Source organism: Aedes aegypti, chromosome 2 (assembly GCF_002204515.2).
Source record: "Aedes aegypti strain LVP_AGWG chromosome 2, AaegL5.0 Primary Assembly, whole genome shotgun sequence".
Taxonomy (NCBI): Eukaryota; Metazoa; Arthropoda; class Insecta; order Diptera; family Culicidae; genus Aedes; species Aedes aegypti.
The window spans coordinates 242,122,510-242,136,805 of NC_035108.1; the positions used below are offsets into that span (position 1 = coordinate 242,122,510).

General features: G+C 35.8%; 1 protein-coding gene across 2 annotated transcripts in view; it reads right to left on the reverse strand.

The window, feature by feature from the left end:
• LOC5568649 (UDP-glucose 4-epimerase) overlaps positions 1-14,296 on the reverse strand; it is a 53,575-nt gene that overhangs the window by 5,522 nt on the left and 33,757 nt on the right. For both annotated transcript variants that reach the window (XM_021844631.1, XM_001652421.2), the window contains exons 2-4: positions 3,841-4,579; positions 1,832-1,920; positions 1,572-1,764 (exon numbers count right to left, since the gene is read on the reverse strand). In XM_021844631.1, coding sequence (XP_021700323.1) covers positions 1,572-1,764; positions 1,832-1,920; positions 3,841-4,561 — 1,003 coding nt within the window. In that variant the 5' untranslated portion in view covers positions 4,562-4,579. The remainder of the gene's footprint in view (positions 1-1,571; positions 1,765-1,831; positions 1,921-3,840; positions 4,580-14,296) is intronic.

The window sequence follows — 14,296 nt, forward strand, 5'->3', positions numbered from 1 at the left end:
CATTTCGTTCTAAATATTATTTTTTTTATATATCTAAGGATACTCGCTGCTAATTGCCAAAATCCAAACCAATGTTTTTTACTTAAAATCATCTAGAGGAATTCGATGACTAAAAAAGCCCATTTTGCCTACTTCCTACATAAAGTTTGATTTTTGAATATGTAATACAAAAGTTGCAAAAATACAACCGGTCGCCTTGCTTTCTACTGTTATTTTAAAGCAGGAATCTCGTCATCCAGAAGAACTACAAAGTTGAAAATGCTACACGTTATAATGCATTCACTACAAAAATTTTGGGTAGCATACAAACAACTCGAAACGTTGATCAGATCGATCTTTGCTCGTGAACACGCGAGAGAAAATGATATATGCAGAAAGTGGCCCAAATTCACCTTCACTTTAAGAATATTAACCTTTACAGTACTACGTGTCGACATAGAAGTTTCAAAATTCTGTAATTTCGTCATCGTTCGATCGTTTTTGATGAAATTTTCAGGGAAAAACACAAATAAAAATTTGATTCAGGTATTAAAAATTTTGGACTCGGTGGTGGTTCTGGAATTAAGTCCAAATTTGTTGGGATATCAAGGGCATCAAGCTTACTTTCCTCTATAATTTTCATTATGGAATAATGCAAAAAAAACTTTAAAAAAACAATGTAACACTGATTTATTTGACAATGTATCACCTGTTTCAATTTGGAGACTATTGTGGTCGTTTCGGGAACATGGTCACCGCATATCGGTAGGATAGGATTCCCAAAGGGACATTTCCAAAATATCATACACTTATACCTCTCGACGGCTCGAAATTTATGATTTTCTACCCAGAAGTGAATCAATGCCATGTCATGAATTATGAAGTGGTAATGATCATTTTCCGACATTCGGTGACAGGTTCCAGTACGGTGGTCACTCTTATGACCTCTTTTGCAGTTGTCCTTTGAAGGTTTGAATAAGATGATTTTGCACAGGATTGAATATAAATCTTCTCATAGGAAACCGGTTTCTATTCTTGTCACTTTTGGTTCAATTCCGCAGCTAGGCTATAATAAACGTCGCATTACAATACTTCTAATTGCAAATTTTCAGACAACTCGGCCGTGAAAAACCCCCATGCCAAATTGAATCATGAAAGTGTTCTATTTGGCCTTACGACTCAACCGGAATAGAGACTTCTTCTCAACTGTGTTTTACAAGCTCTTTCACTTCACATTAATGGTCTTAGAGCTTTCTGTGTGAATTAATCATTTATCGTATTTTCCAGGCAGTTGATACATTCTGGCAAACAGATCAATTTTATACAAATTTTATAAAATTTCTTGAATTTCCCCATCTTTATTTCAAAATATCCTAGGTACCCCAGCAAATTTCAAACTCATCACCAAATCCAAAATGTTCAATGCACGAACCAAAAATATAACTCATTTGTGATTTTCCCTGAAAATGTCATCAAAATCGATCGAACGATCACGATGTTACAGAATGTTGAAACTTTGATGTCGGCACCCAGTACTGTAAAGGTGTTAACACAATTAATTACAGCTATCCCAAACTTAGTTTGATACTTACACATCTCATCCACGGTATGAACAGCTTTCCATCCTAGCTCGGTTTCGGCCAGCTTCGCATTGGCATACATTGCGGAGATATCACCGGCACGCCGCTCCTGAATGACGTACGGAATTTTGACTTTATTCACTCGCTCAAAGGTATTGATCAACTCCATCACGGAGATTCCTTGGCCCGTACCCAGGTTGTACATCTACGGAGAATTTAAGACAGTTAGCTGCTAGACTAGACCATATGACATGTGCTGCGTACTGACTTACCTTCAATCCCAAATGCTGTTGGTCCAGTTTGTTCAGAGCAGCAACGTGTCCTGTGGCAAGATCCATAACGTGGACGTAATCTCTCACACCTAGCAATACAAATTAAAAAAAAATAATAACTGGTTTTCCGTAAAACGATACACATTGATAGTTTTTTGAAAGAAACCCTGATTATTTCTGCATTCTGTTTTGAGGATTTGTATTCTATATTAAAAAAAACAAGTACTGGTATTTTAATTATCGTTTTCAGTGCTTTTTATGTACACTTTTTATTTTTGTCGAGGATTTTTTTTTTCTTTTGCAAAAGTGAAGTGAAGTGTTAAAGTTCAATTAGGGGGAGATCCCCCAGTACCGGACACTTAAGCCACTAAATTCATAATTCTAAAAATATTGGGTTTTTGTGCTCGTGTTACCCATTTATGATAAATATTATCATTTTTAAAGTGTACAAAAATAAATTTGAAAATATAAATATGAATTTTGACATTGCATTTTGATGATATATTTTAGTACCAAATTGATCGATCTTGAAAGGTGGCACCCAATACCGGACACGATCTGGAAATGCCTCGTATTCTGTAAATTTGAACATCATCGAATGTGTTTACTATAGAAATAGTATAAAATTGTTAATTCAATGCATTTGCAACATTTACAAGAACAATTTGAGATTTTCTTGGTTTGCAAGATGTCCATCAAAAACCTCTTTCATATATGATGAAAAAATAGCACATTTTACAATGTTGTTCTGAATGTTCATTCTTCTTCATTTTATTGCATGTTTGATACCATGATCGACGGAATACATGAAAAATTAATGTATTTTGAGACACTGGTGCAATAATTAATTAATTACGTCAAATTTTTTAAGATTTTCAAACTTTTCTACTTTTTTAAAAAGGCATGTATATTTCAAGGATGTGTTATTCTACGTTAACATTAGTCTCCATAATAGCTTTCTTTTCTTCTTATACACCATCTTGATTGGACCATGATTTCTCAATTTTTCGACTTTGTCCGGTATTGGGTGCTGTCCGCCACTGGGGGATCTCCCCCTAGTAGTTTTTTCTTTATATTTTTTATATAATTTTAAATCGGTTTTTAGTATTGGGGTACCTTCGATAATGGATATGTAAACGGAAACCAACAGTAAATCAACTGTTTGACATCATTGCAGTTGGAAATGGATTGAAGATAGTTAATAGAGAATCATTGATTAGATTTTATGCATCAAAGTACATAATTTATAGAAAAGATACCTACTTACGCGTTTTAATTGAAGCAATCGTGACAAACACCATTATAAACTTTGTATATAACTAGAATTCTGGATAGATATAGATTGATTCTTACGTATAAGTAAATACATAAATATACATTAGTATGTTTCGAACATAATGGAATGAATTACCTAACGTATATAGGGCGTTGCATTCCTTTATGGGTTTAACAATGTATGGAAGTCTCTGACTTCACACTAAGCTCTTACGTTGAATTTCACCGTAATCTCAACAGCTGAACAGTTCGGCGAAATAAAACACCGTAATTTCGTCGGAATTTTACGGATTCCGGTGAATTTTTACCGAATACTGTGAAAATTTACCGTACTCCGTTAATTTATTTCACCGAACCGTTCAGCTGTGGAGATTTCACAGGAATCCGTAAAATAATTTAAGTGTGTTGGATTATAAAAATGTCTCTAATTAGTATAAATGCTTTTCGGTAAGAGATTTGAGACCCAATTCAAGTTCTATTATTACTAGGCTCTCAAGGATGAGTGACGAAACCTTTCAAAACTTCAGCAAATTGTGATCGTAGAAAAGATTGTTTGTTAGCCTCAAAACATCAAATGTTCTCGATTGCAACGGAAAAACTGAATTTGTTTTGCTTAACTGATTAACAGAAATTGTGTTATTTCTCTAGTATGTGGTGTCTCGCACTTTCAAAGTTACTCGCATTATCGAAGCTACCCCGTTTTACTGTACCTATACATGAAATATTTGACTTACCCGTTCCATCGGGTGTGTTATAGTCATTCCCAAAAATTGTAAGCACATCTTTCTTGCCTATCGCCACCTGGCTGATGTAGGGCATCAAATTGGTAAACTGCTTGGTTGGATCTTCTCCAATCTTTCCGGACTTGTGTGCTCCTACGGGATTGAAGTAACGTAGTGCAATAATGTTCCACTTGGGATCGGCGTGTACAGCATCCTTGAGCATCTCTTCGATGAAGTACTTTGTTCGACCGTAGACGTTGGTCACGTTTCCGGTGGGGTTCTCTTCCGTAATTGGCAACGTACTCGGCTCACCATAGACCGTACACGAACTTGAAAATACCATCTTGTACACACCGTGACTATCCATCACCTCCAAAAGATTGATCATCCCAATCATGTTGTTCTTGTAGTATAGCAGTGGATTGGTCATGGATTCCCCCACGGCTTTCAGGGCAGCGAAATGTATCACTGAATCGATCTTGTGCTGCTTGAAAATTGTCTCCACCGCGTCCTTGTCCAGCAGGTCACATCTGTAGAATGTAATTTTCTTTCCGGTGATTTCCTCCACGCGTTTCAGCGCAATAGACTCGTTTTTAGCCGAGTTGACCGAGTTTGTGAAGTTGTCGAGGGCGACAACGCTGTAACCGGCTTCGAGTAAGGATACGACCGTGTGCGAGCCGATGTAGCCAGCCCCACCGGTTACCAGTACGGTGCCCCGTTGTTCGCCAGTCATGTTGGTCTAGGATGTGATCTAGAACAAAAAAAAATGAGTGTAAGTAAATACGTAAAAACATTTTCTCCATATTTTTGCAAAACTTATTTTGGACAAAATTTCGAATTTATGAAACAATAATAAGCCTGTGATTCCCAACCAAATTTTATTTACAATCTTGGCTGCTTTTTTGCTTTTGAAAAATTTTGCACCAATTAATTATAAATAACCGGTAAATACCTGAGAAAACGTAAAACATACAGGAAAATGTGTATTTCAAACCTAACATTACCGGTTTGTTTCAATCCTATGCACTGTGGTAGAAATTAGAATTTTTTTCCTAGAGGTGAATGACTGCCTGACAGTTCATATTTCGGATCATGATTTACTTTTTTATTTGTTGGTAGAAGAACAGTAAATTGTCAGTTAGATTTTCCTAACATTTTTTACCGATTAAGGTACAGTGGGGGAAGTGTAGCAGTGGGGTAAGTGGATCATTTGTCAATATAAAGCATAAATACTTGAATATGTTGAATGTTTTCACACCATTGCTTCGTTTTAGGTTATATTCTTACGCCCACACTGAAACTATTGCAAAACTGGTACTACACGTACACTAACACAAGCAAACTTGTTAGCTGCAAAAAGTAATTAATTTGAAAATTGTTTTCCATCAATCAAAAATTCATTGTATCTCTGTCTAAAATCGAATTCTATTATTTTTTTCGACACATGGTGAGCATTTCAGTTCTAATTGAATGAATCACAATGAAAAATATGTCATTTTTATAAATAAATACAAATATATTGGACATGGTACACTTACCCCTACTTTTTAATGGGGTGGGGTAAGTGGATCAAGAATAATCATCATTCATTGGCAGACTGCTTACGAGAAATTTAATAAGCTTTAATATCCGCAAATGTTGTTTTCCTTTATTTTGTTCCATTCCCTCTTGAATTTGTCAAATTGGCCATAGAAAATTTGAATGAATCCATCTAAAAGTTTTTTTTAACCTTTCTTGTATAAAAAAAATATTAAAAGAATAATAATTTCAAAATTCACACGAAACTTTTCGTGGTTTATCTAAGCTGAGTTGTAAAATAGCAAAATATACTTATTTTCCAATCGAAAGCATAGTATCGTACCTTATTTGACCATATAAATTGTTCTAGACAGATGATACACATATATTTATAAATAAAATAGAAGGATTTCGGTTTGTTATTCAAAAGTAAATGTAACTAATGTTTTTAAACCATGAGTGTTTTTCGAAAACATCTTTAAGAATAATCCTACAATACTTCTGTTTAACTTATGCGTATAAAAGGAAGAATTTTCTCCAAATTTTTCTAGTTACAATATTTTTTCTTTGTTCAAATTAGTATGAATAAATATATACATACTTTTTATAATGTTTTGATTTAATGAAAATACTTTTTAATTTTAAAGTATTAAAATGTAACTTAAGTAGCACTAATAACAAGAGCGAGGGTAATATCATTCTTAATAAACATAATCACACTACATTTGTTTCGAGAACAGATTTTTTTAAAGGTGATCCACTTACCCCACCATGGTGGGGCAAGTAGATCATTTGGCGCAAATTTTTAAGTGTCTCATACTCAATACATAACAATCAGAAAAATCGAAATAAATGACGATTTGAAGTATAATAGTCCCTTATTTGTTATCCACAGAAAAAAGTTTGAGTTACATTATTCACGTTAGCTGTACATATTAATGAAGTTAACTATTGATTTTTCTGTATCCACTTACCCCACGGTACCTTACTTGTATAATGGTTGTAGATTTCTTGCGGCAAGATATTAAAAAAATTCAAACAAGATCTTAAGGAACATAATTAGGATTCTTGAAAAAATTCTGGAAGAGCATCTAGGTTCTTGTTGAGTTACTTGATAGATTTTCATTAAGATTCATAACGAATTTTTCATGAGATCTTTTTAGGCGACAATTAAAAACTTGATTCTCTAATACCCAATTTAAAAATTTTCGATCTAAATATCATTTTTTGTCTAAAATCGTTCTAAACACGTTTTGGACAATGATTTATTTTTATTTGCAAAATTGTGTATTTCGGTTTTTGATTTTCATATATTCTATAATTACATTAACCTAAGGCATTTGTAGGTTATATAAAAATACAAATTTTCAAACATTTTAAAAAATACAAAATAGTTTCAAAAGCCATAAAAAAATTTCCTTATAGCGTGTTTAAGCCGAATTCCGAGCTACGAAAAAATACACAAAATTGCAAAGTGTACCCCGTCTAAAGGCGGGGTTGGGTATTAGAGGGTTAAGTTCTTTGAAAGATCACTTATAAGGCAATTAGTAAAACACACTCTTGAAAATTCATGTGTATTTACGTCTTTTACGTCACATAAGCGAGTCGGATGATGCAAATTTGTGTCGAATTTCAAATACGCTAGTGACTGAGTAGTGTTTGATCCTTTGATCTTGTCGCTTGTTCCTGTGGGGCGATCGACGAACACTTGTTCGGCGTTCAATGCGTTTATCGAGTAATATCGCGAATCCGGTATTCATTTCAAATTATATATTTATCGTTTACCAAAACGAATCCAAAGCCTAGGCAAGAAGTTATTTGGAAAATTTCTTGGAAGATCTGCCTACATGGTTTCCTACTGAAATCCGGGAGAGATTTATTGGGAATTTCGTTTGACGGCTTTCTAAAGTTATTGTTGATAGTGAGTCTTGTTGAAGCATTGTCTGGATTACTAGATCATTTATGAATTAATGGCAAAATCATTGATTGAACGGAGAGGTCATGTAGCCTTTCAATCGTCGCGAGGTTGGCCACCGCCAGTAGCACTGCGCTGATGCTGTGTACGATAAGCGAGTTTGTTTTTCACCTGTGTTGTACAACAGCGTAATTACTGAAGTGTTAGATATTTTGGACAGATTTTTGTTTAGCTCTAGATTCTTGGCAAAATATTTGACGGATTCCTTGTGTTTCAGATGTGTCAAAAATATGAGGCAGTAGAGTGATGCAAATTTTGAAATTTTGGCTCCCCTATGCTTAAACGATTTCTGTTATGGTAAATAGCATTCTGCCAAAGTTTGAAATGATTTGGAATAAATTTGACTGTGCACAAGCCATTTGAAGTTTACATGGAGATCAATTTGGAAAGTGCCAACATTTTGTGTTCAGCCCTCTATCTCTTTATCATAATATTTTATGAAAAAGTGAACAAACTTTCCTTATATGAAATCCTTTTAGCTACAACTTTGCCGAAGACCACATTTTCCCCTGTCATTTGGTTCAGAAAGGGGTACGGGCGCGTTCTGCCAACTCGGTCGAGGCAGATTTCTTGTGTGAACAAGTTACAACATGGACGTTCTAAAGTGCCAGAATGAAGTGTTGTGCTTGTGGGGAGCACTTGAATATGGGATGGAAGGTCATTACTTCGCGTTCGTGCTATACTTCTGCTTATCTATAAAGTTATATACAATAACTGACCCTTAGCTTAACTATTTAAATTCAAAGTTGCAACTACAATAATCGTTTTGAGCTTACTAACATGTCGTCGCGTTAATTTAATTATAATGATCTTTTATCTACATCCGTCGAACCATTCTAAATGGCCGTTGTGAGAATATCACTAAAAACTTCTCACATGCAATAAAGCTGGATTGTCCTACATTTGAACATTAAGGTTTTTGCTCTTTTGGATTCATTTTTTGTTGTTCGTCATGAGTAGTGTTGAGATGTCCTGAATGCCGCACATGGCGTACAGTGATCATTGCCATGGAGTTTCTCGGAAGATGCATGGGGATCAGGGATTGAATCCTGAGAAAATTGAGAGAATCTCTCACGTATCGCTCTCTGTAACTATCATAACATGCTGCACATTATGAGAGACTGTTTATCGTATACTGCTACAAGTTTGATCAGATAGGGGGGATAGTAGTGCATGATAAAACCCCTCTAAACATGCTCCAAGTCTGGGGGACACTGTTGTTATTGGAAGTTCGTGGATTGTTTATCGTGCCAGTAAAGAAAAACACCTATCCCCAACGGTAAACAACCGAGAAAAATGGATTTTATCATCGCTCTCTCGTTGGGGCTCTCGCTCGCTGCTTCCATTTATCAGACTTGTTACACCTTGCGATACAATGACGATCGTGGACCGCAACAGATGGGATGTTTTTCTTTGCTTGCTTTGATCGTGCTTCATTCTCAAATGAGAGCGAATTTTGCAACGCCTGATGGGGATTGTTATCATGGGAATTCAAAGAGCAAATTTTGTATGATTTCATTGTAGGTCAATACAGCAATAAAGCATGTTACAATCACTAACATTTCTTTTCTCTTTATCCTTGTTTTCATATCTAACCCGCCATTACAACGAGGAAAAAATCATCCGAGAGGAAAGACATGGCAGCGTATTGGCCAAGATAAGATAAGTATTATGTTTCTGTAAATATTCTTATTACTGATTGCAAGGTGAATAAGATCAACTAAATTTTTAACTAATAACAAACTTGTTCCACAGAGCTATTTACAAAAAAACACACAAAATCCCTCCTTTTCCATATCCTTAGGCAAAACACTTCACTACCGCTATATGTATGACTGATTCATGTTCTTTTGGCCTTGCATCATTTATACGTGTACCGCCGTGCGGGGTGACATTGGGCCTAGGGGGTAACATTGACCGCCTCTTTCGATGCATCTCATAATTAGTAGGAACGTCAAAAATCTAATCTATGACCATCTATTGGCTATTTATAAAGTATTCTTTAAGTTTGACACAATATTTTCATTGTTCTGACATTAGCTTGCTGTAAAAATATTGGCCCAAAGTCACCCTTATGGACCAATGTCACCCGCCTTACGGTATTGGAAGTCAAGAGTAGAAGCAAAACTTAAAGAACCTTCTGGTCAAAGATGTTGCGTTGCCTACTTCTCAAACTCCAAAACCCCCTCGGTGTATTATGGACGGTGTGAGTTTTCAAACTTATGCTGGAGACTTGGCCCCCAACCCCCTTGTACATCAATAAAATAAAAAAAATAAAATAAAATAAAATAAAATAAAATAAAATAAAATAAAATAAAATAAATTAAAAACTTTGCCGAAGACCACATTTTGATTGGACGTCTGGATAAATTGTTATTCATCATCATAAAGTGGGTTTGCATTTTACATGCTTCACCAACTGTTCGGCAGGCAACAGTGGAGCTCCTGGCGGGTAGAATAGATCAAAGTAATCCAGGCTACTATGTTCTACAGCAAAAAGGCAGTGTTACTCTGAAAGTAATGGAATGATCATCTCATTATGATTTAGACTTTATCAATAATTACAAATTATCCTTACGTTCCATCAAAATGTGGTCTTCAGCAAAGTTGTAGCTGGGAACATTTCACATGAGAAGAGTAGGTTCACTTTGCATGCATAGATTATTATGACTAGCAGTTAGAGGACTGAACACAAAAAGTTTGTCTTTTCCATAGTAATTCCCATATAAACTTCAAATGGCGTGTGCACAACCGAATCTCTTCTAAATCATTTCAAATTTTGGGAGAATGAGTTTCATCATAATTGTCACCGTTTAAGCATAGGGGAGCAAAAACTTCATAATTTGCATCAGTCTAATGAGGCAGCTCTATAGGAGAACAACTAAAAGCTAGTGTAGTTGCGTTATATCGTTTCTGATAAAAAGATGTCTTCTCGTATCCATCAAGAGTTTAGCCAGATCAGGAATTTATCAATTAGATATCCACAGGCCTTGTCTGCCGCAAGGTATTTTATGAATAGATCGAGTTCTGGAAACAAATATTTTGAAAGTCAAATCAAATATCAAATTTTCCTATAAAGCGTTTTGAAAATATTAAGTCGCAACATCATTTTGTCATCCGTATTAAAATTTTTAGGTAAGCTGGAAAAATCTAGGAATTGAAAAACTGATTTTGAATAGATACCCTGCATAACTACCCACCATAAGTATGGAATCGCATCACCTAAATAGTATTGCAACACCCCAGTTGAATATTGCAGCACCCAAAAAAGTTTAGCATCACCCAAACACTATCATATTTATGATGCAGTATCTCGGAATCCTTACTTTCCACAAGACTGCGGTATTAAGCAAAGTTGTTCAGCAGCCTTACGGCGTTCATTGGGTGGAATTAATTATGCGAAATCAGTGCGCATCGTACCTTCGTGCTGTGCGTACACGAATTCTCTCTGCTCTTGGAAGTTTTCTTAAAAACTACCTAAAGCAATAAAACAGTACTTTTCAGTGCTACAAAAACAGTACTTTTCAGTGCTAAAATTAAAAACGGTACTTTTCAGTGCTACTAAAACAGTACTTTTCAGTACTATTTTTTCTACTATTGATCCCTTTACGATCCTTGTTTGGACCCGTGCCTTCGATTTTTCGTTGGACCCGTTGGCGAAAGCTAGCGGTGGTAATCCTACTTGGACACCGTCTTGGGAAAAAACCTTTCGAAGGTCACGTCTTCTTTCGTTTATTAATTAAACATGGTATCAACAACAAACAAAAGGAAGGGTGAATCTCTGAATTCACTACTTCCTTCCAAAAAAGTGGGTTTTAAAACTGTCACTACACGTGGCAAGAATGGAAGAAAGGACGCTTCCCCGGAATGCGAACTTTCTTCCAAGGGTGAAATGAATAATTTATCGAAATGAGCAATCAGTTCGATGCTCTAGACAAATTTTCCGAACACCAAATCGAAGCAGCCTCTAGCCCAGGCTCTTTGATTCAAGTGAGGAAGCAAAGAGTGCCGCCTATCGTGGTCAGTTGTTCCGAATTTGGGGGATTTAGGCAGGAGATCTTGAACTCCATTAGGGGAATCAAGGTTTCCTTCCAAATCGCAAAGAAAGGAGACTGTCGCGTTTTGCCGGAAACTCTTAAAGATCGTGAGCTTCTTCTCAAACATCTTGAAGAGAAGAAGCACAAATTTTTTACTTATGACGACAAAACTGAACGTTTGTTCAAAGTTGTCTTGAAAGGTCTCTCAAGTGACTATAAATCACCTGAAGAGATCAAAAATGGAATAAATGATTTACTTGGATTTTCCCCAGTCCAAGTAATCATTATGAAAAAGAGAACCCAATCTGGCATTGTTCGGAAAGGGCTTTCTCAAGAATTTTATTTAGTTCACTTTAACAAAAAAGAACTAAATAATATTAAAGCTTTAGAAAAAGCAAAACTTTTGTTTGATGTCCGTGTGACATGGGAACATTTCCAGAAACCTGGAGGAAATTACCAGAACCCCACTCAGTGCCGTCGGTGCCAAAAGTGGGGTCATGGTACAAAAAATTGTCGCATGGATGCTAAATGCATGATTTGCGGAGGTTTTTCTCACGCCAAAGACGTTTGTCCAGTAAAGGAAGATACCACCAAATTCATATGCTGTAATTGCGGGGCTAACCATAAGTCCAATTTTTGGAATTGTCCTTCACGCAAAAAGGTCATTGAGGCTCGTGCCAGGCAGATGAAAGATAATATCCGTTACGATAACGGTCGTTTCCGGAATTTGCCTGGTAGAGTATCGAACAATGCTCATTTTTCAGTTAACGATCGCTTGATCATGAATCATACCCATCAGGAAGATCATAATCATGCTCATTCACAAACTAATTTTAATCCGTCGGGTAGCCGTTCGAATCTTTCTATTTCGAATGTATCTACCCACGGTAAATCCTTTGCCGATATCGTAGCAGGAAATTCGAACTCCTCCCCTGTTCGATCCATGGGTACCCATTCTACTTGTTTCAAATCAAATGGAAAAAACCCTACCGCCACAGGTAACTCTGCTTCTTCGTCTACCGGAAATTCCAATGGGAAATCACATGACATGTCTGCCTCTGATTTTAATTTTCTAACTGAACAATTGAATCTAATGATTGATGCAATGTTCAAAGCCACCACTATGACTGAAGCAGTCCAAGTAGGTGTTAAATTTACAAATCAAATTGTTATTGGATTACGTTTTTCTAATGGATCCAAATAATAATTTAAATATTTTAAATTGGAATGCTCGTTCTCTGAATGGTAAAGAGGACGAGCTGTTTAATTTTCTTACGGTTAATAACGTGCATATAGCAGTTATTACCGAAACGTATTTAAAACCTGGATCTAAACTCAAAAGAGATCCTAACTTTTTTGTTTATCGTAATGATCGACTTGATGGGGCATGTGGGGGAGTTGCAATCATCATTCATAGGCGTATAAAACATCAACTGTTTTCATCATTTGAAACTAAAGTTTTTGAAACTTTAGGTGTTTCTGTTGAAACACAGTTTGGTAAATATACTTTCATAGCTGCCTATTTGCCTTTTCAATGCACTGGACAGCAAGTTAATTTGCTCCAAACTGACTTGCGAAAATTGACTCGCAATAAGTCAAAAATTTTTGTCATTGGTGACTTTAATGCCAAACATCGGTCATGGAATAATTCTCAAAGTAATTCCAACGGCAGAATTTTATTTGATGAGTGCTCTTCAGGATATTTCTCAATTCAATACCCTGATAGCCCCACATGTTTTTCCTCTTCTAGAAATCCATCTACGATTGATTTGGTAGCCAACTGATTACTCATGCTGATTTTGATTCTGATCATGTCCCTGTTACATTTCAAATATCCCAAGAAGCGATTCTCAATCCTATCAGCTCCACTTTCAATTATTTACGAGCCGACTGGAATATATATAAAACGTATGTTGACTCCAATCTTGATGTTAACATTTCTTTAGAAACTAAACTTGATATTGACAATGCTCTTGAAACTTTAACAAATTCCATTGTTGAAGCCCGGAGCATTGCAATTCCAAAATGTGAAGTAAAATTTGAATCCGTGATTATATACGATGATCTTAAACTCTTGATCCGTCTTAAAAACGTGAGGAGAAGGCAATTTCAACGCACTCGCGATCCTGCTATGAAAATTATATGGCAGGATTTGCAGAAAGAAATCAAGAAACGTTTTGCTCAATTAAGAAACAAAAATTTTGAAAATAAAATTTCTCAATTGGACCCTGGCTCTAAGCCCTTTTGGAAATTATCGAAAATCTTAAAAAAAACCTCAGAAGCCAATACCGGCATTGAAAGAGGAAAACAAATTATTACTAACTAATTGCGAAAAAGCTCAAAAACTTGCTATGCAGTTTGAAAGTGCGCACAATTTTAATTTAGGACTTACTAGTCCAATTGAAAATGAAGTTACTCAGGAGTTCGAAAATATTCTCAATCAAGAGAACGTTTTCGAAAATGCCTGGGAGACTGATTTGGAAGAACTGAGAACTATTATTAAAAAAATCAAAAACATGAAAGCTCCTGGCGATGATGGAATTTTCTACATCCTCATCAAGAAACTTCCAGAAAGTAGCTTATCATTTTTAGTTGATATATTCAACAAATGTTTTCAATTAGCATATTTTCCAGACAAATGGCAAAATGCTAAGGTTGTTCCAATTTTAAAACCAGACAAAAATCCTGCAGAAGCTTCTAGCTATCGTCCAATCAGTTTGCTTTCCTCCATCAGTAAACTTTTTGAAAAGGTTATTTTGAACAGAATGATGGTCCACATCAACGAAAATTCAATTTTTGCCAATGAACAGTTCGGATTCCGCCATGGACATTCGACCACTCATCAACTTTTACGTGTAACAAATTTGATCCGTTCCAACAAATCTGAAGGCTATTCTACTGGTCTTGCTCTTCTAGACATAGAAAAAGCATTCGACAG